General features: G+C 39.6%; 1 protein-coding gene across 2 annotated transcripts in view; it reads left to right on the forward strand.

Moving 5' to 3' along the window:
- The window catches only part of KCNH1 (potassium voltage-gated channel subfamily H member 1), a 463,623-nt gene that overhangs the window by 101,555 nt on the left and 339,269 nt on the right, over positions 1 to 22,799 (forward strand). Inside the window, exon 6 of one of the 2 annotated variants that reach the window (XM_016938123.4) lies at positions 13,030 to 13,503. In XM_016938123.4, the coding sequence (XP_016793612.1) occupies positions 13,030 to 13,503 (474 nt within the window). The remainder of the gene's footprint in view (positions 1 to 13,029; positions 13,504 to 22,799) is intronic. The other variant, XM_016938126.4, reaches the window with a different exon arrangement.

The raw sequence follows: 22,799 nt of genomic DNA on the forward strand, positions 1-22,799 counted from the left end.
GTTTGTATCCTCTTTTATTTCACTGAGCAGTGGTTTGTAGTTCTCCTTGAAGAGGTCCTTCACATCCCTTGTAAGTTGTATTCCTAGGTATTTTATTCTCTTTGAAGCTACTGTGAATGGGAGTTCACTCATGATTTGGCTCTCTGTTTGTCTGTTATTGGTGTATAAGAATGCTTGTGATTTTTGCACATTGATTTTGTATCCTGAGACTTTGCTGAAGTTGCTTATCAGCTTAAGGAGATTTTGGGCTGAGATGATGAGGTTTTCTAGATATACAATCATGTCATCTGCAAACAGGGACAATTTGACTTCCTCTTTTCCTAAGTGAATACCCTTTATTTCCTTCTCCTGCCTGATGGCCCTGGCCAGAACTTCCAACACTATGTTGAATAGGAGTGGTGAGAGAGGGCATCCCTGTCTTGTGCCAGTTTTCAAAGGGAATGCTTTCAGTTTTTGTCCATTCAGTATGATATTGGCTATGGGTTTGTCATAGATAGCTCTTATTATTTTGAGATACATCCCATCAATACCTAATTGATTGAGAGTTTTTAGCAAGAAGGGTTGTTGAATTTTGTTAAAGGCCTTTTCTGCATCTATTGAGAGAATCATGTGTTTTTTGTCGTTGGTTCTGTTTATATGCTGGATTATCTTTATTGATTTGCATATGTTGAACCCGCCTTGCATTCCAGGGATGAAGCCCACTTGATCATGGTTTCATGATCATGGATAAGCTTTTTGATGTGCTGCTGGATTCAGTTTGCCAGTATTTTATTGAGGATTTTTGCATCAATGTTCATCAGGGATATTGGTCTAAAATTCTCTTTTTTTGTTGTGTCTCTGTCCGGCTTTGGTATCAGGATGATCCTGGCCTCATAAAATGAGTTAGGGAGGATTCCCTCTTTTTCTATTGATTGGAATAGTTTCAGAAGGAATGGTACCAGCTCCTCCTTGTACCTCTGGTAGAATTTGGCTGTGAATCCATCTGCTCCTGGACTTTTTTTGGTTGATAAGCTATTAATTATTGCCTCAATTTCAGAGTCTGTTACTGGTCTGTTCAGAGATTCAACTTCTTCCTGGTTTAGTCTTGGGAAGGTGTATGTGTCGAGGAATTTATCCATTTCTTCTAGATTTTCTAGTTTATTTGTGTAGAGGTGTTTATAATATTCTCTGAAAGGTGTTGTCCCTTTTAAAAAAAATTTTAGCCATTTTAATAGGTGTGTAGTAATATCGCAGTGTAGCTTTAATTTGCATTTCCTGAATGGCTAATGAGTTGAACATTTTTTTCATGTGCTTATTGGTTATCTGTATCTCCTTTTGGGTAAATGTCTGTTGATACCTTTTACTCAGCTTTTACATTTTTTATAGTTGAGTTTTGAGGTTATATATTATAGATTATATATTCTAGATACTATTTCTTTATTCGACGTTTGCTTTGCAGATATTCCTTTCAGTCATAGATTTTCATTTCATCCTCAACACAATCTTTTGTTTTAAATTTTGATGAAGTCCAACTTGTCAGTTTTCCCATTTATGGATTATGCTTTTGGTGTCAAATCTAAGAACAGTTTGCCTAGCCCTAGATTCTGAAGATTTTCTTTTTTTTCTAAAAAAAACTTTTTTAGTTTTATGTTTTATATTTAAGTCCACAATCCATTTTGAGTTAATTTTTAAATAAGATGCGAGACTTAGGTCCTGGTTCCTTTTCTGGCTTATTGGTGTCCACTTGTTCCCATGCCGTTTGTTAAAAAGGCTGTCTTTCCTGCACAAATTGCGTTTGCACCATTGTGAAAAATTAGTTGAGTATATTTGTATGGGTCTATTTCTGGAATCTCTATTCTGTTCTATGAATCTATATTCTTTTTCCAATACCACATAGTCTTCATTACTGTGCTATATATCAAGTCTTGTGATTGGTTAGACTGATTCCTCCTACTTTCTTTTTAAAAACAGCTTTATTGAAGTATAATTGATATATTAACCTAAAACCAAAACTAAAAACCCAGTTATGTTTAATGTATATAATTTGATGAGTTTGAACCACTTTATTTTTCTTATTCAAGATTGTTTTAGCTATTTTTGTTTCTTTGACTTTCATATAAATTTTAAAGTAATCTTGTGCACATCTACAAAAACTCTTGCCAGCATTTTGATAGAAATTGTGCTAAACTTGTATAACAATTTGGAGCGAATGGATATCTTTAGTATGTTTTGTCTTCTAATTTAGGAACATGGTATGTCTCTCCATTTCTTCAATCTCTTTCATCAGCATTTTGTTGTTTTCAGCATTCAAATCCTGCACGTTTTGTTATATTTACATCTAAGTATTTTTGGAATGATTATAAATGGTATTATGTAATTTTGGTGTTCATTTCTATTGTGTAGAAATACAATAATTTTTATATGTTTATCTTGTATCACATGACCTTGCTGAACTCACTTATTAGTTCTGGAAGTTTTTATGTGAATTCTTTGGGATGTTCTGTGTAGCATTATGTCATTTGCAAATAGGGATATTTTTATTTCATCCTCTCTGATCTGGATGCCATTTATTTCCTTTTTTTGCATTATTGCAACGGCAGTACTGTGTTGATTAAGAGTTGTGAGAGCTGATATTTTGCCTTGTTCCTTGTCATAGGGGGAAAATTTTCATTCTTTCACCATTAAGAGTAATGTTACCTGTAGGTTTTTTGGTAGATGCTCTTTATTAAGTTTAGGAAGTTCTCCTCTATTTCTATTTTTTTTCTCTGAGAGTTTTATGAATGGGTGTTGGGTGTTGAATTTTATTGAATGTTTTTGTATATCAATTGATAAGAGTGATTTTTTTTCATTAGCCTGTTAATATCATACATTACATGGCTTTTTTTTTCAATATTGAGCCAGCCTTGCACTCTTGAAATGTACCCCAACCTTTTTTTTTTTTTTTTTTTTTAAGTGACAGGATTTTGCTTGGTTACCCAGGCTGGAGTGTGGTGCTGTGATGCTAGCTCACTGCAGCCTCGAACTCCTGGGCTCAAGTGATCCTCCTGCCTCAGCCTCCCAAGCAGCTAGGACTATAGGCAGGTACCACCACCCCTGACCTTTTTTTTTTTTTTTTTTTTGTAGAGATGGGGTCTCTCTATGTTGCCATGGCTGGTCTTGAATTTCTGGCCTCAAACATCATCTTACCTCAGCCTCTCAAAGCACTGGGAACACAGGCCTGAGCCACCATGCCTGGCCTCATTTTTATATATTGCTGAATTCTGTTTGCTACTATTTGTTAAGGATATTTGCATCTATATTTATGAGAGCTATTAGTCTGTAGTTTTCTTTTTTGTACTGTCTTTGGTTTTGGGAATCAGGGTAACATTAGTTTCACAAAATGAATTGAGAAGTGTTCCCTCTGCTTCTATTTTCTTTTAGAGATTGTGTAGAATTGCTGTTAATTCTTCTTTAAATTTTGACACCATTATTTATTAAAACCATCTGGGCCTGGGGATTTTTTTCTGGGAGTTTTAAAATTATGCATTTGATTCCCTCAATAATTTTGTGGCTATTGGTGTGGTAGTTTGTTGTTTTTGAGGTCCATTTCCCCTAACTAGTCATATTTATGTGTGTAGAGTTGTTTGTAACATTCCCTTATTTTTATTTTTTTTTATGTCTCCAGGGTTTATAGTGATATTCTCTTTTCCATTCTTAATACTGGTAATTTCTGTCTTCTCTTTTTATTTTCAGTCTTGCTACAGGTTTGTTGATGTTATTTTATGTTACTGATCTTTTCAAAGACCACTGATTTCCTCTTGTTTTCCTGTTTTTAATTTCATCGATTTCTGTTCATTATTATTTCCTTCCTTCTGCTTGCTTTAGTTTTATTTTTGTTCTTTTTTGATAGATTCTTGAGGTGGGAGCTTAGAATATTGATTTAAGACTTTTTGTCTTAGGTAAACATTTAGTGATAAACATTTCCCTTTTTGTAGTACTTTAACAGTATCCCACTTCTATTTTCATTTTCATTGAGTTCAATAAAAGTTTCCCTTGCCACTTTATCTTTGGCCCATGGATTATTTAGAGGTGTGATATTTATAGTTTTCAAGTGTTTGGATATTTTCCCATTATCTTTATTGGTTTCTAGTGTGATTCCATTGTAGCTGAGAATACACTCTGGTGATTTTAATTGTTGTATTTATTAAGGTTTATTTTATGGACTAGCATATGATCTATCCTGAGTACTATTTCGTGTACACTTGTAAAAACTGTGTTTTGCTCCTGTTGGGGAGAGTATTCTATAAATATTGATTAAATCCTATTGTTTGATGCTATTGTTGAGTTCTTCTATATCTTTTTGTTTGATGGTATTGTTGAGTTCTTCTATATCTTTGCTAGTTTTCTACCTAGTTGCTCTATCAGTTGTTGAGAGAGGTGTACTGTGGGTCTGTTTCTCCTTTTGATTTTATCAGATTTTTACTTTACATATTTTGCAGTTCTTGTTTGGTACATATACATCAGGATTGTTCTGTCTTCTTGGTGGAGTGATGCTTTTATCATTATGTAATTTGCCTTTATATCTCTATTGTTCAGATACTTTCTATTACAGAACAACAATTATAGGACAATTTCTATTGTTTTATCTTCAAGTTCAAGTTCACTAATTTTTTTCTTCATCTTCTTCATTTTGCTTTTTTTTTCTTTCCCTGAGACAGGGTTGCCCACTTTGTTGCCTACACTAGAGTGATCATGGCTCACTCCTGCCTCAACCGCCTGGGCTCAACCATTCCTCCCACCTTAGCCTGCTGAGTAGCTGAAACTACAGGCATGTACCACCAGGCACGGCAACTTTTAAATGTTTTCTAGAGATGGGGTCTCACTATGTTGCTCAGGCTGGCCTTGAACTCCTGAGTTCAAGAGATCCTCCTACATTGGCCTCCAAAATTTTAGGATTAGAGACATGAGCCACTGAGCTTGGCCTCATTTTGCTTTTGAGCCTATCCATTGGATTTTTTTTATATTCGTTATTACATTTTCTGGTTCTAAAACTTCCATTTGGTTCCTTATATCTCCTTTGCTGAGACTTTCTATTTGTTTCAAACTTGTCCCTAATTACTTGTTAAAGCACTTTTATGATGGCTGTTCAAAAATCTTTGTCTGATATTTCTGATATATAATTTTGGTGTTGGCATCTATTGATTACCTGTTTTTCATTCCATTTGATGTCTTCCTGGTTCTTGGTATAATGAATGAATTTTTTATTGAAAGTTTGGCATTTGGGTAGTCTCTGGATCTTATTTAAATTTTGAATTTTAGGTTTAATATTTATATGGCAGAAGAAGAGGGAGGCATCCTCTCACTTTTGCCAGGTTGGGGTAAACATACAGATTTCACACTCAGCCTCCATTGACACCTGAGTGGGGTGCTTCTCCTTGTTACTGCCAGGTAGAGATAGGAATTCCAGCTCCTCGCTAAGCTTACATGGATACCTCTCTGGGTTGTGGGGGATGGAGGTGACCTCATGACTGCTGGGCAGTGGTGGAAATCCCAACTCTCCGCTAGGCTTCCTCTGACCATCCCATTGAGGGGGGAAAGGGGCACCTCATTACTGTTGGTGGAGGTGGCATTGTGTGGAAGTCCATGCTCCTTACGGGGCCTTTTCTGGCTGGAATATCTCAGTAGGAGAGGAGATGGGAGATTGGGTGCTTCATTACAGCTTCGAGAAAGGGGAAGTCTAGGCTTCCTAGTAGGCCCTGCTGGCTTAGCTGAGGCTGGGTGGGGGCACACAATTTTTCTGTGCTATGTGGTTATAGTAGAGTGGTTATTATCTAACAGCTTTCTGTCTTTTGAGGCTGCCCATTTTCCACTCCTTTTGGCTGGAAAGAATAGGCTTTTGTTGTTGTCGTTGTTTTTTGTTTTTTTTTTTTTTTGGTCTATACTCCGTGGAGTTTCCAGGTTGCTGGCTTCTTCAGCTCCAAGTCAGGAACACATGAGGCAAAAAGAAAACCCAGAGAGCTCACCACTGTGTCATTCCTAGCCGGTTTACTTTCTTTTCTATACCTTTCAGAGTCATCTTATATTTGTTTTAGATATAATGACCAAGGCTTTTAGTTGCACTTAGAGGGAGGAATAGGGAAAAATATGTCTTCTCTGTCTTTCCAGAAATGGAAATCTGATTAGGTTCATTTATTTGCTGTATTCTTGTTGGGGTGATCAGACCCAATACCAGGTCGTGGGAGTAACGAAGTCCAGCAGAGTCAAAGGAATGAGAAAAGACAGTTTGAGAGACAAAGTGAGTCCAGGGGGCCAATGCTAGTTATGGAGGCTGCAAAGGCCCTGAACTCTAGAAGCCCAGACTATTTATTGGTGATCAAACAAAGATACAGGTGGCAAGAATGTGGGGTTGAAAGGGGGCATTGCATTAAGCACATGATTTACAGCTGTGATGGTTTAGCATTTATCTGGCCAATTCTAAGACACAATTGATCTAGGAGGCTGGGAGGGCTAGAAGCAAGGAGCTAGCAAGTCTAGACACATGCCAGAGGTCAGGAGAGGTTTTATGCCTTGAGCCATGGATTCTGTCGAAGCCAGGAGGGGTTTTATGCCCCGGGCTTAGATTATGGTGCGTCAGGGTAGCCTTCCACCCTTTAACACAGAGCTTGGTGTTCCAAAGGCCATGAGGGGTTTTAGACCCTGGACCCTGGACATGTTCCAAGACTCTTTCACATTATGCAAGCTCTGCCTCAGCTTCTCTCAACACTCAGCTTTTCCCAACAATTCTTAAAGGCCAAACTTCTTTGTTGCTGAGGTCTCAGAATCCAAGCTTCCTTAATCACACTCATGTAATTTCCTTTTCATGGAGAGAGAAATTAAAATCTCAAGCATAGTAGGTAGGAGTGCATTGGTAAGAGGGGTGGAAAGTGTTCCTCTACCCAAAGATGCACACTGACACTCTGGATTTCTAGCTTTCCTTTGCCCCTTTTTAAGGGCTGGTGTCAACCATAGGGGAAACAGGGGTATTCAGCTAATCTTACCTCTACTAAAGGGTCTTCAACCTCTAGGGGTAACAAGAAGTTCCTATGACACAAGAGGGAGTTTTACCTAGAGATTTATAAGAACCTGCAAGTGGCATAGAGGAGCAGCTGGGAGTCCCTTCCAGCTTGGCTTGGTATGAGAAGGCACAGCTTGTTGCCTTTGACTAATGAGGATGAAACCCATTGGTGATTCTCTCCTGGAGCCAACCTTCTCTGTACTTCTTCCTGCACTAAGTCTGCTTCCTTAAAAGCCTGAGTTACTCAGGGAAATGTAACCGTGATGTGGAACAGCATGCGTTTTGAATCTAGTTAGATCTGTTTTGTGATCCTGTCACCATCTCTTGCTAGGTAGGACCTTAGAGTTGACTCATTCACTTAAAAACAGTCCTGTAGTGCCTACTTTGGACCAGCCAGCATGCTGGGCTCATGGAATGTAGTTGTTGGTACTCTTCCTTGCTGTTTTTTTTTTTTTTTCTTTTCTTTCTTACCATCAGCAAGTCCAGCTGGCTATACTGCAGAAATATTAATATGTACAAAATTGGACTGCTTTTCTCTATCATCTCATCTTTTTCTCTGTTTATAACAAGTACCCTGATTCTGTTCTTCCCTCAATCCTTTGTCCCAACTCATTATCTACAAAGCAGCCAGGGTGATCTTTTAGAAACATGCATCAGATTATTATTCTTTTACCTAAAATCCTCTGGTTACACCCAGCCGTACATAGAATAAAATCTAACACCTCCCAATATTCCACTGGGTCCTGTGTGGTCTAGTTTCCGCTTTCCTTTCAGAGCTCATCTAGCATCTTCTCCCTCGCCTCCTCCCACTCACTGTGCTTCAGCCACATTGGACTTCTTTCTTTTCCTGATAATATCAAGCTTATTTCACCCTAGGCTTATTATGCCAGTTACGCCCTCTGCCTAGGATAATTTTTCCATACAAACTTAAATGGCTGATTCTTTGTTGTCACTCAGGTTTCAATTCAAACACTTTCCCTCTCTTACTCAAGTCATATTTTATCAAATCACAGTGTTCTGCCTGCCCCAGTGTTATTTAGTGGTTATCACAATTTGAAATGATTTTGATTTGTCTGCTAGACTGAGCTCCATGAGAGCAGGCATTATGCTGTTTCCTTCAATGCTGCATGTCCAGTGCCTAGAACAGTTCCGGGCACAGAGCAATAAATATATTTAAACGTTTTTAATTGATACATAATTATATATGTTTATGGAGTACACATGATATTTTGATATGTGTATGCAGTATGTAATGATGAAATTGGGGTAATTGAGGTCTCCATCACCTCAAACATTTTTCATTTCTTTGTGCTAGAAACATTTAAGATCCTCTCTTCTAGTTATTTTGAAATATATAGTAAATTATTATTCACTCTACTGTGCTATAGAACACTTATTCCTCCTATCAAATACTAATTTTAAAAAACGATTTTTATTGATGCACATTAGATGTGCATGTTTTGGGTGTACATGTGATAGGATGATAAATTTATATAATCAAATCAGGGTAGTTGGGATATCCATCACCTTAAATACTTACCTGTTTTTTTACTCTAGCTGAAATTTTGTATCAATTAACCAACGCTTCCCTATCACATTCTCTTCCTGTACCATTCTCAGCCTCTGGTAACCACTATTCTACTCTCTACTTCTAGGAGGTCAGCTTTTTTAGCTCTCATATATGAGCGGAACATGTGGTATTTGTCCTTCTGTGCCTGGCTTATTTCATTTAACATAATATCCTCCAGAGTTATCCATGGAGCTGCAAATGACAGGATTTCATTCTTTTTTTATGGCCAAATAATATTCTATTGGGTACATATATCCATTAATATTTTGTTTTTCCATTCATCTGTCAATGGACACTTAGGTTGATTCTATATCTTGGCTACTGTGAATAATGCTGCAATAAACATGGGAGTGCCAATAGCTCTTTGACATACTGATTTCCTTTCCTTTGGATATATACCCACCAATGGGATTGCTGAATCATATCGTAGTTCTATTTTTATTCAAGGAACCTCAATATGTTTTGCATAACTGCTATATTAATTTACATCCCCAACAAAAGTATGTAATAATTCCCCTTCATCTGGATCCTCACCAGCATTTTTTACTTATTTATTTATTTATTTATTTATTTATTTATTTATTTATTTATTTATTTATTCTGAGACAGAGTCTAGCTCTGTCGCCCAGGCTGGAGTGCGGTGGCATGATCTTGGCTCACTACAACCTCTGCCTCCCGGGTTCAAGTGTTTCTCCTGCCTCAGCCTCCTGAGTAGCTGGGATTACAGGTATCCACCACCATGCCTGGCTAATTTTGTATTTTTAGTAGAGATGGGGTTTTACCATGTTGGCCAGGCTGGTCTCAAACTCCTGACCTCAGGTGATCCACCCTCCTCGGCCTCCCAAAGTACTGGTATTACAGGTGTGAGCCACCATGCCTGGCCATCAGCACTTTTTTTTGTCTTTTTGATAATAGCCATTTAACTGGGATGAGATTACATTTCATTGCATTTTGATTTGCATTTTCCTGATGATTAGTAATGATGAGCATTTTTTCATATCCCTGTTAGCCATTTATTTGTATGTATTCCTTTGATAAATAGCTATTCAGATTACTTCCTCATTTTTAAATCACATTATTCAATTTTTGCTGTTGAGTTGAATTCCTTGTATATTCTAGATATTAATCCCTTGTCAGATGAATAGTTTGCAGATATTTTCTCCCATTCTGTAGGTTGTCTCTTCATTCTGTTGATTGTTTACTTTGCTGTGCAGAAGCTTCTCAGCTTGATATAATCCTATTTGGCTATTTTTGCCTTGGTTGCCTGTACTTTTGAGGTTTACCTTAAAAATCTTTGCCCAGTCCAACATCCTGGAGAGTTTCCCCGAAGTTTTATTTTATCGATTCTATAGTTTGAAGACTTGGATTTAAATTTTTAATCCATTTGATTTGATTTTTGAATATGAGAAGAGATAGGGGTCTAATTTCATTCTTCTGCATATGGATATCCAGTTTTCCCAGCACCATTTGTTGAAGAGACTGTCCTATTCTCAATGTATATTCTTGGCGCCTTTGTTGAAAATGAGTTCATTGTAGATACATGGATTTATTTCTGGGTTCTCTGTTCTGTTCCATTGGTCTATGTGTCTGTTTTTATGCAACTACCCTGTTGTTTTTGTTACTATAACTCTGTAGTATAATTTGAAGTCAGGTAATGTGATTCCTCTAGTTTTGTTCTTTTTGCTCAGGATAGCTTTTGCTATTCTGGGTCTTCTGTGATTCCATATAAATTTTAGGATTAATTTTTTCTATTTCTGTGAAGATTGTCATTGGTATTTTAATAGGGATTGCATTGAATCTGTAGATTGCTTTGGGTAATTGGACATTGTAATAATATTAATTCTCCTAATCCATGAATACTTTTCCATTTTTTGTGTCCTCTTCAATTTCTTGTCTTAGTGTTTTATAGCTTTATTTGTAGAGATTTTTCTTCTCTTTGGTTAGATTTATTCCTAGACATTTAATTTTTTTTGTAGCTATTGATAATAGAATTGCTCCTTTGATTTCATTTTCAGATTGTTTGCTATTGGTGTATGGAAATGCTACTGACTTTTGTATGTTGAGTTTTGTATCCTGCAACTTTAGTGAATTTGTTTATCAGTTCTAACAGGTTGTGTGTGTGTGTGTGTGTGTGTAGTCTATGTTTCTCTAAATATATGATTATATCTGCAAACAGGACAGTTTGACTTCCTCCTTTTCAATTTGGATGCCCTTTATTTCTTTCTCTTGCCTAATTGTTCTGTCTGGGACTTTCAGTGCTATGTTGAATAACAGTGGTGAAAATGGGCATTCTTGTCTAGTTCCAGATCTTAAAGGGAAGGCTGTCAACATTTTCCTATTCAGTATGATGTGAGCTGTGGGTTTATCATGTAAGGTCTTTTTTATTTTTAATTTTTTTATTTCCATAGGTTATTGAGGAACAGGTGGGTGTTTGGTTATATGAATATGTTCTTTAGTGGTTATTTGTGAGATTTTGGTGCACTCATCACCCAAGCAGTATACACTGAACCCAATTTTGTAGTCTTTTATCCCTCACCCCCTTCCCACCCTTTCCTCCTGAGTCCTCAAACTCTGTTGTGTCATTCTTATGCCTTTGCATCCCCATAGCTTAGCCCCCACTCATGAGTGAGGACATACAATGTTTGGTTTTCCATTTCTGAGTTACTTCACTTAGAATCATAGTCTCCAATCTCATGCAGGTTGCTGCAAATGTAAGGCATTTGAGTACCTTTCTTCTATACCTAATTTGTTGAGTTTTTTTTATCATGAAAGGATATCGAATTTTATCAAATGCTTTTTCTGCATCTATTGAGATAATCATTTTTTTCCCTACTGCTGATGTGATGCATCATGTTTGTTAATTTGCAAGTGTTGAGTCACTCTTGCATCTCTGGATAAATTCCAGTTGATTATAGAGTATACCTTTTTTTTGATGTTCTGTTGGATTCAGTTTGCTAGTGTTTTGTTGAGGATTTTGTATGTAGGTTCATCAGGAATATTGGCTTGTAGTTTTCTTTTTTGTTTTGCCTTTGTCTGGTTTTGGTATCAGGGTAATGCTGGACTCATAGATTGAGTTTGGAAGAATGCCCTCCCCTTCAATTTTTAAAAATAGTTTGAGAATAACTGGTACTAGTTCTTCTTTAAAACTTTGGTAAAATTCAGCTTTGAAGCCATCTGGTCCTGGGCTTTTCTTTGTTGGGAGTTTTTTTTTTATTACTGATTCAATTAATCTTATTTCTTGTTATTGGTCTGTTAGAGTTTTCTATTTCTTCCTGTTTCAATCTTGGTAGGTTGTATATGTCCAGGAATTTATCCATTTCCTCTAGGTTTTCCAATTTGTTGGCATATGATTATTCATAATAGCTTCTAATGATCCTTTGTATTTGTGTGGTATTTCTTGTAATATTTCCTTTTTCATCTTGAATTTTATTGGGAGTTTCTTTTTCTTAGTTAAAGGTTTGGGTTTTTTTAAAATTATGTTTTTAAAAACCCAGCTTGTCATTTCATTGCTCTTTTGTATTTTTTGTCTTAATTTTATTTATTTTGACTCTTATTTTATTATTTCTTTCCTTCTTCTAATTTTGGATTTGGTTTGTTCTTGCTTTTCTCGTTCCTTGAGGTGCATTGTTAGGTTGTTTATTTAAAATCTTTTTACTTCTTTGATGTAGGCATTTATTGCTGTAATTTTCCCTCTTAGTATTTCTTGTGCTGTATCCCATAGGTTTTTGTTATGTTATGTTTTCATTTTCATTTGTTTCAAGACATTTTAAAATTTCCTTCTTAATTTCTCTATTGACCCACTGGTCATTCACAAGCACGTTTAATTTCCAAGTATTCATAAAGTTTCCCAAGTTCCACATGTTTTGATTTCTAGTGTACTTCCACTGTGGTCAGGAAAGATTCTTGATATGAATTTGATTTTTAAAAATTTGTTAACACTTGTTTTGTCATCTCACATATAGTCTATCCTGGAGAATGTTCCATGTGCTGATGAGAAGAATGTGTATTCTGCAGCTGTTGGATGAAATCAGAGCAATTAATATTTATTGAATAAAAAGTTGCTTAATCTTTTTGAGCCCCAGTTTCTAACTTATGGAATAATAATTGACTAATAGAACAAAGGTGTATTTAGAATTGAGCCAATAATAATTGGCTAATAGAACAAAGGTGTATTTAGAATTACACAAAGGTGTAATAGAATAAATGTGTGTAAAGTGCTTAGTACAACACTTGGCTCACAGCCAAATAGTAGTTTGTAATTGTTTCTTTATGATTATTTCTATTATAATGTTCACTTTCATTCTCCCATACTTCTTTCATACCTGTTATTGTACCTGACGATTTATCCAGAGTATTGTGACCATTTGTCAATCACTGATGCTGACTGGTTAGATACTTGCAATTAAATCCTAACTTAGTTCTCTCTTGGTCATGTTTTTCTGTACAGGTCCTACAGCTGGGCTCAGACATCCTTCCCCAGTACAAGCAAGAGGCACCAAAGACTCCCCCTCACATCATCTTACATTATTGTGTTTTTAAGACCACGTGGGATTGGATCATCTTGATCTTGACCTTCTATACAGCCATCTTGGTCCCTTATAATGTCTCCTTCAAAACCAGGCAGAATAATGTGGCCTGGCTGGTTGTTGATAGCATCGTGGATGTTATCTTTTTGGTGGACATTGTGCTCAATTTTCATACCACCTTTGTTGGACCAGCAGGGGAGGTGATTTCTGACCCCAAACTTATCCGCATGAACTACCTGAAGACGTGGTTTGTGATTGACCTTCTGTCCTGTTTGCCATATGATGTCATCAACGCTTTTGAGAACGTGGATGAGGTTAGTGCCTTTATGGGTGATCCAGGGAAGATTGGTTTTGCTGATCAGATTCCACCACCACTGGAGGGGAGAGAGAGTCAGGTACATCCCTCAAATCTCAGACCTTGTTGTCTTGTCTTTAAAACTGAGTTAAATGTGGGTGGTCAACAGAAGAATAATTAAATGGGTGGGAAATAGCATGACTGATGTCCAGAACAGAGGGAGCATGCTTGATAGATACCCTTGCCTGCTGTTCCCATCCTTTGGCGGTTTGGAGGCCCTGCATGACAGTGAATGGGTGTGGAAGAGACCAAAGGCTTACTCCTACTCCACGTGGAATGTAAGCCACTGGTTCAGGAATGGTGGGCCTGCAGCAGCAGGCATGCATGGCCACTGCACTGGCAAGTCTTCTATTGAGTATATAGTTGCTGAATGTCTACCTATTGATTATTCTAGTTATGCAGACTTTTCTTTTATCTGCTGCTGACTTTTGGCTGTTTCATAGCCAATTAACTCCTGGTAACAGGAATACTATTTTCCTGAAAGTTTTCTTTTCCTTTTTGAGATGAGTTATTTCTTTGCTAAAATGAGTTTGGAGGCAACCATTTACTAAGGTAGTCAGGCATCAGCTTGTGGTTTTTGGATTATACTGCTGTTTTAGTCCATTTTGTGTTGCTATAGAGAAATACCTGAGGCAGGGTAACTTACAAAGAAAAGTCAAAATTCTGATGGCTGGAAGATTTAGGACCAGGTCACTCATGGTGGAAGGTGAAGGGGGGAGCCAGCTTGTCCAGAGATCAGATGGTGAGAGAGGAAGTGAGAGACAGGAAGAGGAGGTGCCAGGCTTTTTGTAACAACTTGCTTTCGTGGGAACTAATGGAGTGAGAATCCACTCACCACCCCACTTCCCCCAGAGAGGACATTAATATACTTAAGAGGGATCCACCCCCCATGACCCAAACACCTCCCATTAGGCCCTATTTCCAACACTGGGACTCAAATTTCAACATGAGGTTTGGAGGAGACAAACATTCAAACTATAGCAACTGTTTTCAATTGTTAGTCCTGCAGGCAATGGATGAAATTAAAGGAAGCTAAATTCTCTATAGATGTGTTGGAATTAGGAAATGCTCTAAGTCATTTTCTGAATGAGTGCCTGGGACATGTGGTAGCAGGAAGGGCCACTGGACTGATTAAGGTGATTTTCTTTGAAACAGTGAGGATGTCAAGTCATTGCAAAGAAAAATGTCAGATTCTTATCTAGTTTGTGTTCTATGGGAATTGTCCTTCCGTTTTCTTACTCCTAGTGGACATTCCAGATGGATTAAGATAAGGCAGTTCATTTGGCAAGTCTCCAGCCTTGTTCAGCTGGGCCCTCATTGCTTCAGATTACAGAGGCTCCCAAGGTCTCAGTCTAGCTGGGTTGTGTGGGTAATCTAGGAAGCCAAGTTGAGGCTCAAGACACATTTCAGAACTAAACGGCTCATAGGACTCAGGCTTGAGAACGTTGAAAGGAACAGCTTGCTCCCTGCCGGATATCAAGACCTGGCCAGTGACTCCATGTTTTACTAGTGGCATAATGATGCCTTTCTGCCTTCAGATCAGTACCAGCGGTTGGTGGGACAGCAGCCTTTTCTCTGGGAAAACAGAACTACTACCACTTCTCTTTCCAGTGAAGGGTAGCTCTTCCTACAAAATGCTGCCAACGTAGAGCTGGAAGGAGAGGATTTGGATGCTCAGATGCTCTAGATTCAGAACAACCCATGCTTGTATCTGTGTGGTGGGTTTTAAAATACTTTAAAATCCCAAAGACTAATTCTCTGGGGTAGCTTGTGTGAATTTTGTAGGGGGATGAAATGAGTCAAGACTGATCATTTACAAGAGCAGAATCATACCTAATATGAACGTTGGGGTTCTGAAATGAGAATTTTTTTTTTTTTAATTTTTAATTTTTTTTTTTTTTTTTGAGACAGAGTCTTGCTCTGTCACCCAGGCTGGAATGTCGTGGTGTGATCTCAGCTCACCACAACCTCTGCCTCCCAGGTTCAGGCAATTCTCCTGCCTCAGCCTCCCAAGTAGCTGGGATTATAGGCACGTGTCACTGTGCCTGGCTAATTTTTGTATTTTTAGTAGAGACGGGGTTTCACCATGTTGGCCAGTCTGGTCTTGAACTCCTGACCTCAAGTGATCTGCCTGCCTCGGCCTCCTAAAGAGCTGGGATTACAGGTGTGAGCCACCACTCCTGGCCCACAAATGAGAATTTTAGTACATGTTGGGAATCATACTTTTCTCTGTGAGCACATTTTTAGAAAATTTTCTCTTAGGAAAATATCATTTTGGCTTAGGTAATTCAAATAAATTATCTGAATCTAAAAGAGCTTCTTAAACACATATGGAAAGTGAAATTTAGCTTAAGAAGCACACTGGTTTTTAAAATAAATGATTTTCTATTTAGAGTAATGGACTGAAATTTTGCAGATAAATAGAACAGTTCTCCAGCTTCCACAGATTCTTATTAAAAATTGGCAGAACTATAAACACATATGTAAAATGTGTCAGTTACCTGGTAGGTTAACAGAGCAGAGTTCTTCTCCCCTAGGAAAGAGTTCCAAACCAACTGTATATGTTGGGTTGGAACTCTTTCCAAACCAACTGTATATGTTGGGTTGGAACTCTTTCCAAACCAACTGTATATGTTGGGTTGGAACTCCTTCCAAACCAACTGTATATGTTGGGTTGGAACTCCTTCCAAACCAACTGTATATGTCGGGTTGGAACTCCTTTGCCATTATTTATAAATACTCCTAATGGTGGTTTCTGATTTATAGATTCATGAAATAGATTGGTTAATAAGAAAAATGTTAGTTATCTCTAGCTTTCTCATTGGTAAAGGGCTTAGAATCAAAGCTCTTACTATCACCTGTTGGTCATAAATAATAGTACAAATATTAAGGGCTACAGCTATTGTTTCCTTCTGTAGGACATAATTTTATATTTGGTAATTTCTTTTAAAGCTTTGGCTAACACCTCAAATAATGCCCTTTCATAACAACTCTGGTGGTTGGAGGGAAATCAGTGTGAGGAATGGGAAGATTTGGCTTTTAGTTCTCTTGGTATCACCTGTTAAAACAGCTGGGATCCTTGTGCATATCATTTAGCCTTTCTGGATCATGGTTTTCCTATCTACATCTTGGGGATAATACTACTATACCTGCCTGAAGGCATAGCATTTTGGTGGTGGATTATTTGAGTTTCCTGCCAGCTCCAAGAGCTAAAGTCTGGTGAATGCTAAATCTCATCTGCATTAGTCTCACCTCCAGAAGCTTACTGTAAGAACAAGAGTCCTAGCACCGTGACCTCTTTCTTGTAATTGGGGTGGGAGGAAAACAAGGTGGGGGGGTGGGAACACTTAGCAGGTAATACATAGACCCACTTGAGGTCACAGCCTGACAGGACCATGGAGGTCTTATAGTTCAACCTTCTTAATACACAAGTAAGAAAAAAGACAGGGGAAATGACTCACTCAAGATGGAATAACATATCATATAATCACAGTAATAATGGGTTCCCTTCTGACTCTTCTCTATTCCTAATAGCAACAGATTTTTATAAAATAGGAGCAAAACACTTAATGAAGGACAGTTGAGTCAAAACTGACCAGGAAGTTTCTGATGTGTGTGGCTCACTCCTTGGCTTGGCTGAATGTGGTAGAGAAGTTGGACACGGGGTCTGGTGGAGGTAGATGGAGGTGGGCAGCTACATTTTCCCCAAGGCATCTGTGTTGGAGATGACATGGGCAGTTAAAGATGCTTGCCAAGGGACAGACCCAGCAGTTTCCCAGGCATAGTCCTTTAGTGAAACGACACCATTAAATTAATGGGAATGAATGGTTGATGTTTGTTACAGGATGTTGAAGAGCCCATGAAGGGCACCCCATCTTTTGAACCCAGATCAGGCTGAGGGAAAACCCCCTGGGTTGGAGAATTCTGATTGATGGCTTAGTGGCTTCCTATTCACCATATGCTGTCTTCTCACCTGTGATCTGTTGAGGAGTTACGAATCTAAGATTACAGCTCCCTGTGCTCTAGGTTCTTTCTCTGGGGGAGTGTGCAGAGAAACAAATTATTGACTCATTTCTCATAAAAAATACATGTGGAGCTAGCTGAATCATCTTTGGTGTTCTCAAAATTATGCCAGTGGACTTGTGTGCCAGTGGAGACCACCAAAGAAGGACGTGAGCGTGTTGGCTTTGCCATCTGTGTGTATGTGTGCAGTGGGGGTGGGGAGTTCTTGAAGTGAAAAGATTGGAGCCACCCAAAGCCTGGGTCAAAAAAGAACTGGGGTAAATTGTTAAAGCCTGCAATTATGAATTCAGCCCTGTGGATATAGCCCATCTCCATGATTTAAGCTGCACAAGTGATCCCTTTGGCTAAACTTGTTTCACTTATGTAGATGGGCTACCTTTGCGTCATTCTCCGGTCTGTTGGTAATAATCTGTTTCGGAGGCCGTTTGAGAATATGTTTGCACATTAGTTAAAATGTTCGGAGGACAAAAGGTCTGGAAACAGAGCGAACTAAAGCTTAGAATGGGTATGTCAAAGCAGAAGCTAAATAAGTCTCTTTCAAGTGCTGAGTGGATTGTTGGGCTAGTGTGCTTCGTGTGTTAAAGATTGAATTATTACTGACAAAACAGATTCACTCTCCTGAGGAAACTTATTGCTTACTGCTATTGAAGTGTGGAAATGCAAAGGGGAAAAGGGGGCTGTTATCTCCCAGGTGACAATGCTGGTGCCCTGGAGCCTGAAGGTGGCCAAGAGCTTTTTTCTATCCCTGGCTCTGTAACCTCAGACAGCAGCACAACCAGCTAGTTCCAGAGATGCAGCTGACACTTGGCAAGAGCTCACACTCATGGGAGATACTTACCTTCTAGCAGAACAGGAGCAAAATGTGCCAATGAAAAGATGACAGCATGACAAGTTTTCCTTTATCTTGTGATTTTAACTTTCCAAAACACTCACACAGATCACCTTTATCCTAACTCTGTGTGGCAGTGAAGAAGCTGCACTGAACTGGGAGGATGGCAATTTGTTACCCAAGAGGGATTTTGTCACCCAGCTGTGCAACCTTGTGAAAATAACTTCATCACCCTCAACTTGGTTTGCCTCACCTGTGTGATGAGCCCATCCCAGCTCTAACCTTCTGTGGCTTGAGAGCAGGTATTATCCCGGTTTTGCAGATGAAAGGGACAGTTTGTCCTTTTGCCTGATGGCAGCTGTTTTGAGGTAGTGAAACCGGACTCTAGTCTCCTGACTCCTGGGCTTGTGCTTTCTCCTGCAGGTCATGCTGTCTCTTCAGAGAATCTGGAAGTTGAGGGAACCAAGCTATGCATTTCAGTCCCTGGGGCCCTTTCTCTGAATCATTCCCTGGCATGGCTTCTGCTGTTCCCTTCATTTTCGTGGACCTTTCTCACAGCTGAGGGGTGAGAGGTTTGAGTGGTCAGCCTGTGTGGCCCTAACCTGAGGTCACTGGTGCAGGTGTGTGGGGATGGATGGTGAGGGTGGAGGTCAGCACTGACTCTAAGGTGTCGTTACCTACCCTGCTTATCTCTCCTGGGTGAATGGCCTCACCTCTAGGTTCTTCTAGGCTCACTATTCCCTGCTCTTCCAGGCTTTCCTTATCACTGATGCTGAAAGCAAGTTGGACCAACGTTCATTAATTATCCTGTTAACTTATGGCTGTCAGTCCTTACCTGTGGTTCTTTTTAGGTAGATGGCTAGCATTTCAGTTTTCACACAGGTGACTCCTCTTGCTGTCCAGCTGGAAGCAGGTGGGAAGCTGTCAGGTGAAAGTCATGAGATGACCAGGGCTTTTCTTCCCCTTTGAGTTCTAACAATACTGTATAGGCAGTCCTTGTAGCTCATAATAGCAATTTGGTTTTTTAAAATTAGTAGACTTTATTTTTTAGAGCTGTTTTAGTTTATAGAAAAATGCAGTGGGATGTACAGAGACCACCCTCCCCTCCTCGCACACAGTTTCCTCTCTATTAACATTTTGCATTACTGTGGTATGCTTGTCATCATTGATGAGCCAATATTAATACATTATTGTTAGCCAAAGTTCATATAGCATATAGCCTATAGTTTACATGAGGGTTCATTCTTTGGATTATATATTCTATGGGTTTGGACAAGTGTGTAATGATGCATATCAACCATTACAGTATCATATAGAGAAGTTTCAGTGCCTTAAACATCCCCTGTGCTCCACGTATTCATCCCCCTACCCCAATTCCTAGCAACCACTGATCTCTTTATAGTTTTGCATTTTCAGAATGTCATAACATAGGAATCACACAGCCTGTAGTCTCTCAGATTGGTTTCTTTCACTTAGCAACATGCATATAGGGTTCTTCCATTTTTTTCATGATAACTTTTTTAAAATTGCAGAATAATATCCTATTGTATGGATGTACCATGATTTATTTAGCAATAGCAATTAAAAATCATCACTCTATAGCACTGGTGATTTCAATTCTGATCAGCACAGGTCTTGTTCTGGGATTTCCTTCTGCTGTGGGTTTGATTGGAGGGTGGAGAGGAGGTGAGACCCCAGGATGCAGGCTGGCCACTCTTACCAGCCTGTGGTAGCGCCTGGGTAAAAGCAACATTTCTCACAAGTCATTATGTCTGATAGTAAAATGGACAGAAAAACTAAGTCGTACCATAGTGTCCTCATATTTCATTCTTTTTTCCTTGGCATTTCTATCTTTCATGTTTGTGCTGAGTATTTCTTCTATCCAATTATTTTGGAAAAAAGAGGACAAAATCAGACACACAGTAGTTTTCACTCCTGTGTCTTGTTAGCAGCAGGAAGTGCTGCGGATGAGTGCATTTCTCTTTTGATGAGTGTGACTTGCCAGTAGTGGCCAGGGGCTGAGTCTGTTTTCAGTGATGTTTGTGATGCTGCCGCTGCCTCCATGCTAGAAACATTGTCTAGAACTTTTCCTTTGATTTATTTTATCAGTCTTTCTCCTGACTTGTGCTCACAGTGAGTGAAGGATTGTGGAGGAGACATGCCTCTTGTTAAAGCAGAGGCTTCACATGGAAGACGGGACTGTAGGTGCTGTGCCCTGCACAGGCACCCGAGTCATGATCCTACCTGGGGTGTGTACGTGTGGGAGCTGGGGAGTGGCTAGGGGAGCATTTCTAACAGCAGGAAGTCGATCCTGCCTGGCTTCCAGGAAGCAGTGATTAACCGTGAAACTGTGATTCTAGAGTTAAAAAAAATGTAAAACCTAAAAACAAATCACTCTGAGGCAATGCAAGAGTTCAACCATTGTAGAAGATTCCTCATGGCAATTCCTCAAGGATCTAGAACCAGAAATACCATTTGACCCAGCAATCCCATTACTGGGTATATACCCAAAGGATTATACATAATTCTACTATAAAGACACAGGCACACATATGTTTATTGCAGCACTGTTCACAATAGTAAAGACTTGGAACCAACCCAAATGCCCATCAATGATAGACTGGATAAAGAAAATGTGGCACATATACACCATGGAATACTATGCAGCCATAAAAAGGGATGAGTTCATGTCTTTTGCAGGGACATGGATGAAGCTGGAAACCATCATTCTCAGCAAACTAACACAGGAACGGAAAACCAAACACTGCATGTTCTCACTCATAAGTGGGAGTTGAACAATGAAAACACATAGACACAGAGGGGAACATCACACACCAGGGCCTGTTGGGGGTTGTGGGGGTAGGGGAGGGATAGCATTAGGAGAAATACCTAATGTAGATGATGGGCTGATGGGTACAGCAAACCACTATGGCACGTGTATACCTATGTAACAAACCTGCATGTTCTGCATGTGTATCCCAGAGCTTAAAGTATGATTTAAAAAAAAAGAGTTTAGCACTGGGGAGCAGAATACACTCACTCAGCTGCTGTGTCTGACTCCCCTCTGTTGACTCACCATCCTTCTCTTCCAGGATGCTCTCTGGCCAATCCAAGTTCTACTTCTCTTTTAGTTCCCCACCAACTTTTCTTGGCTCCTCTTTCAGGTTGGTCCTTCTTCAAAGAAATGTAATTGACTTAGATGGCAGGGGATAGGCATACAACTCCCCAAGGAGCCCCTGGTCTAGTAGGGGCCACAGATAATAGACCTTGGCAGAGAATGTGAGGGGCATTCTAGGGGTCAGTTCAAGGTGTTACAGCCTACAACAGGGAGCACTTAGCCTTGTGGGAGAATCCAGGGAGGCTTCCTGGCAGAGATGACTAGGTTTAGTCTGGTGAGGAGGAAGTAGAGCATTTCTGGGAGAGGAAAGAACATGTGCAAAGGGCTGTGCTATAAGGGATGAGCAAGACATTCATTGTGTTCAAATCAGAGTTAGCACTGGGGGAGGGAAGAAGGCCAAGTCCAGTGATAAAGAATCCTAGAGTCTTGCCAAGGAGTTTACAGTTTATCATGTGGGCACAAAGAAGCCATCATGGACTTCCATTAGGGTGGGATCTCATCTGATTTTTGTTTTTGAAGGTGTATCTAGGAAGCAGTGGTGAGAATGAGTTAGGGAAATAACGTGTCCCTGCTTTCCCTCCTCCCATTCCTTGAACCTACTGTGATTGGGCTGTCACCTCCACTAGTGCACTGAACCCCATTCCCCCAACTCCTGTTCCTCTGCCCCTCAGTCCTAATACCTGGCCAAACCCCACTCCACTTGGACTCTATTTTCTGCCTCCGCTAGGCTGTGCCCTAGTCCCTGAAAGTGACTGGAGAATGTGAGTGGAGAACTCCATCATTGTGCAGATTGACTTCAGCTCACGTGGAATTCCCCCTGAATTTTCCCAGGCTGTGTTCTCCAACAAGGCAAACCTTCATAGCTTCTCCTCTCTCCTCAGACTGACAACACCCAGCTCGTACTCTCCCCTGATCCTCTTGCTTCTTATTCATTGACAAAAGAGGAGTGATAAAAAGAGAACTTGGCTAGGCGCAGTGGCTCATGCCTGTAATCCCAGCACTTTGGGAGGCTGAGGCGAGCAGGTCACCTGAGGTCAGGAGTTCCAGACCAGCCTGGCTAACATAGTGAAACTCAGTCTCTACTAAAAATACAAAAATTAACCGGGCATGGTGGCAGGCAACTCTAGTCCCAGCCACTCAGGAGGCTGAGGCAGGAGAATTGCTTGAACCCGGGAGGTGGAGGTTGCAGAGAGCCGAGATCGCACCACTGCACTCCAGCCTGGGTGACAGAGCGCGACTCCATCTCAAAAAAAAAAAAAAAGAAAAAAAGAAAAGAAAATAACTTACATATACTCCCATAACTAAATCCACTTTGTGGCCTGCACCCACCCCACGTACTCTGCTTCCCTCTTTCTCGTGGGTCAGG

This window comes from Pan troglodytes, chromosome 1 (assembly GCF_028858775.2).
Source record: "Pan troglodytes isolate AG18354 chromosome 1, NHGRI_mPanTro3-v2.0_pri, whole genome shotgun sequence".
Taxonomy (NCBI): Eukaryota; Metazoa; Chordata; class Mammalia; order Primates; family Hominidae; genus Pan; species Pan troglodytes.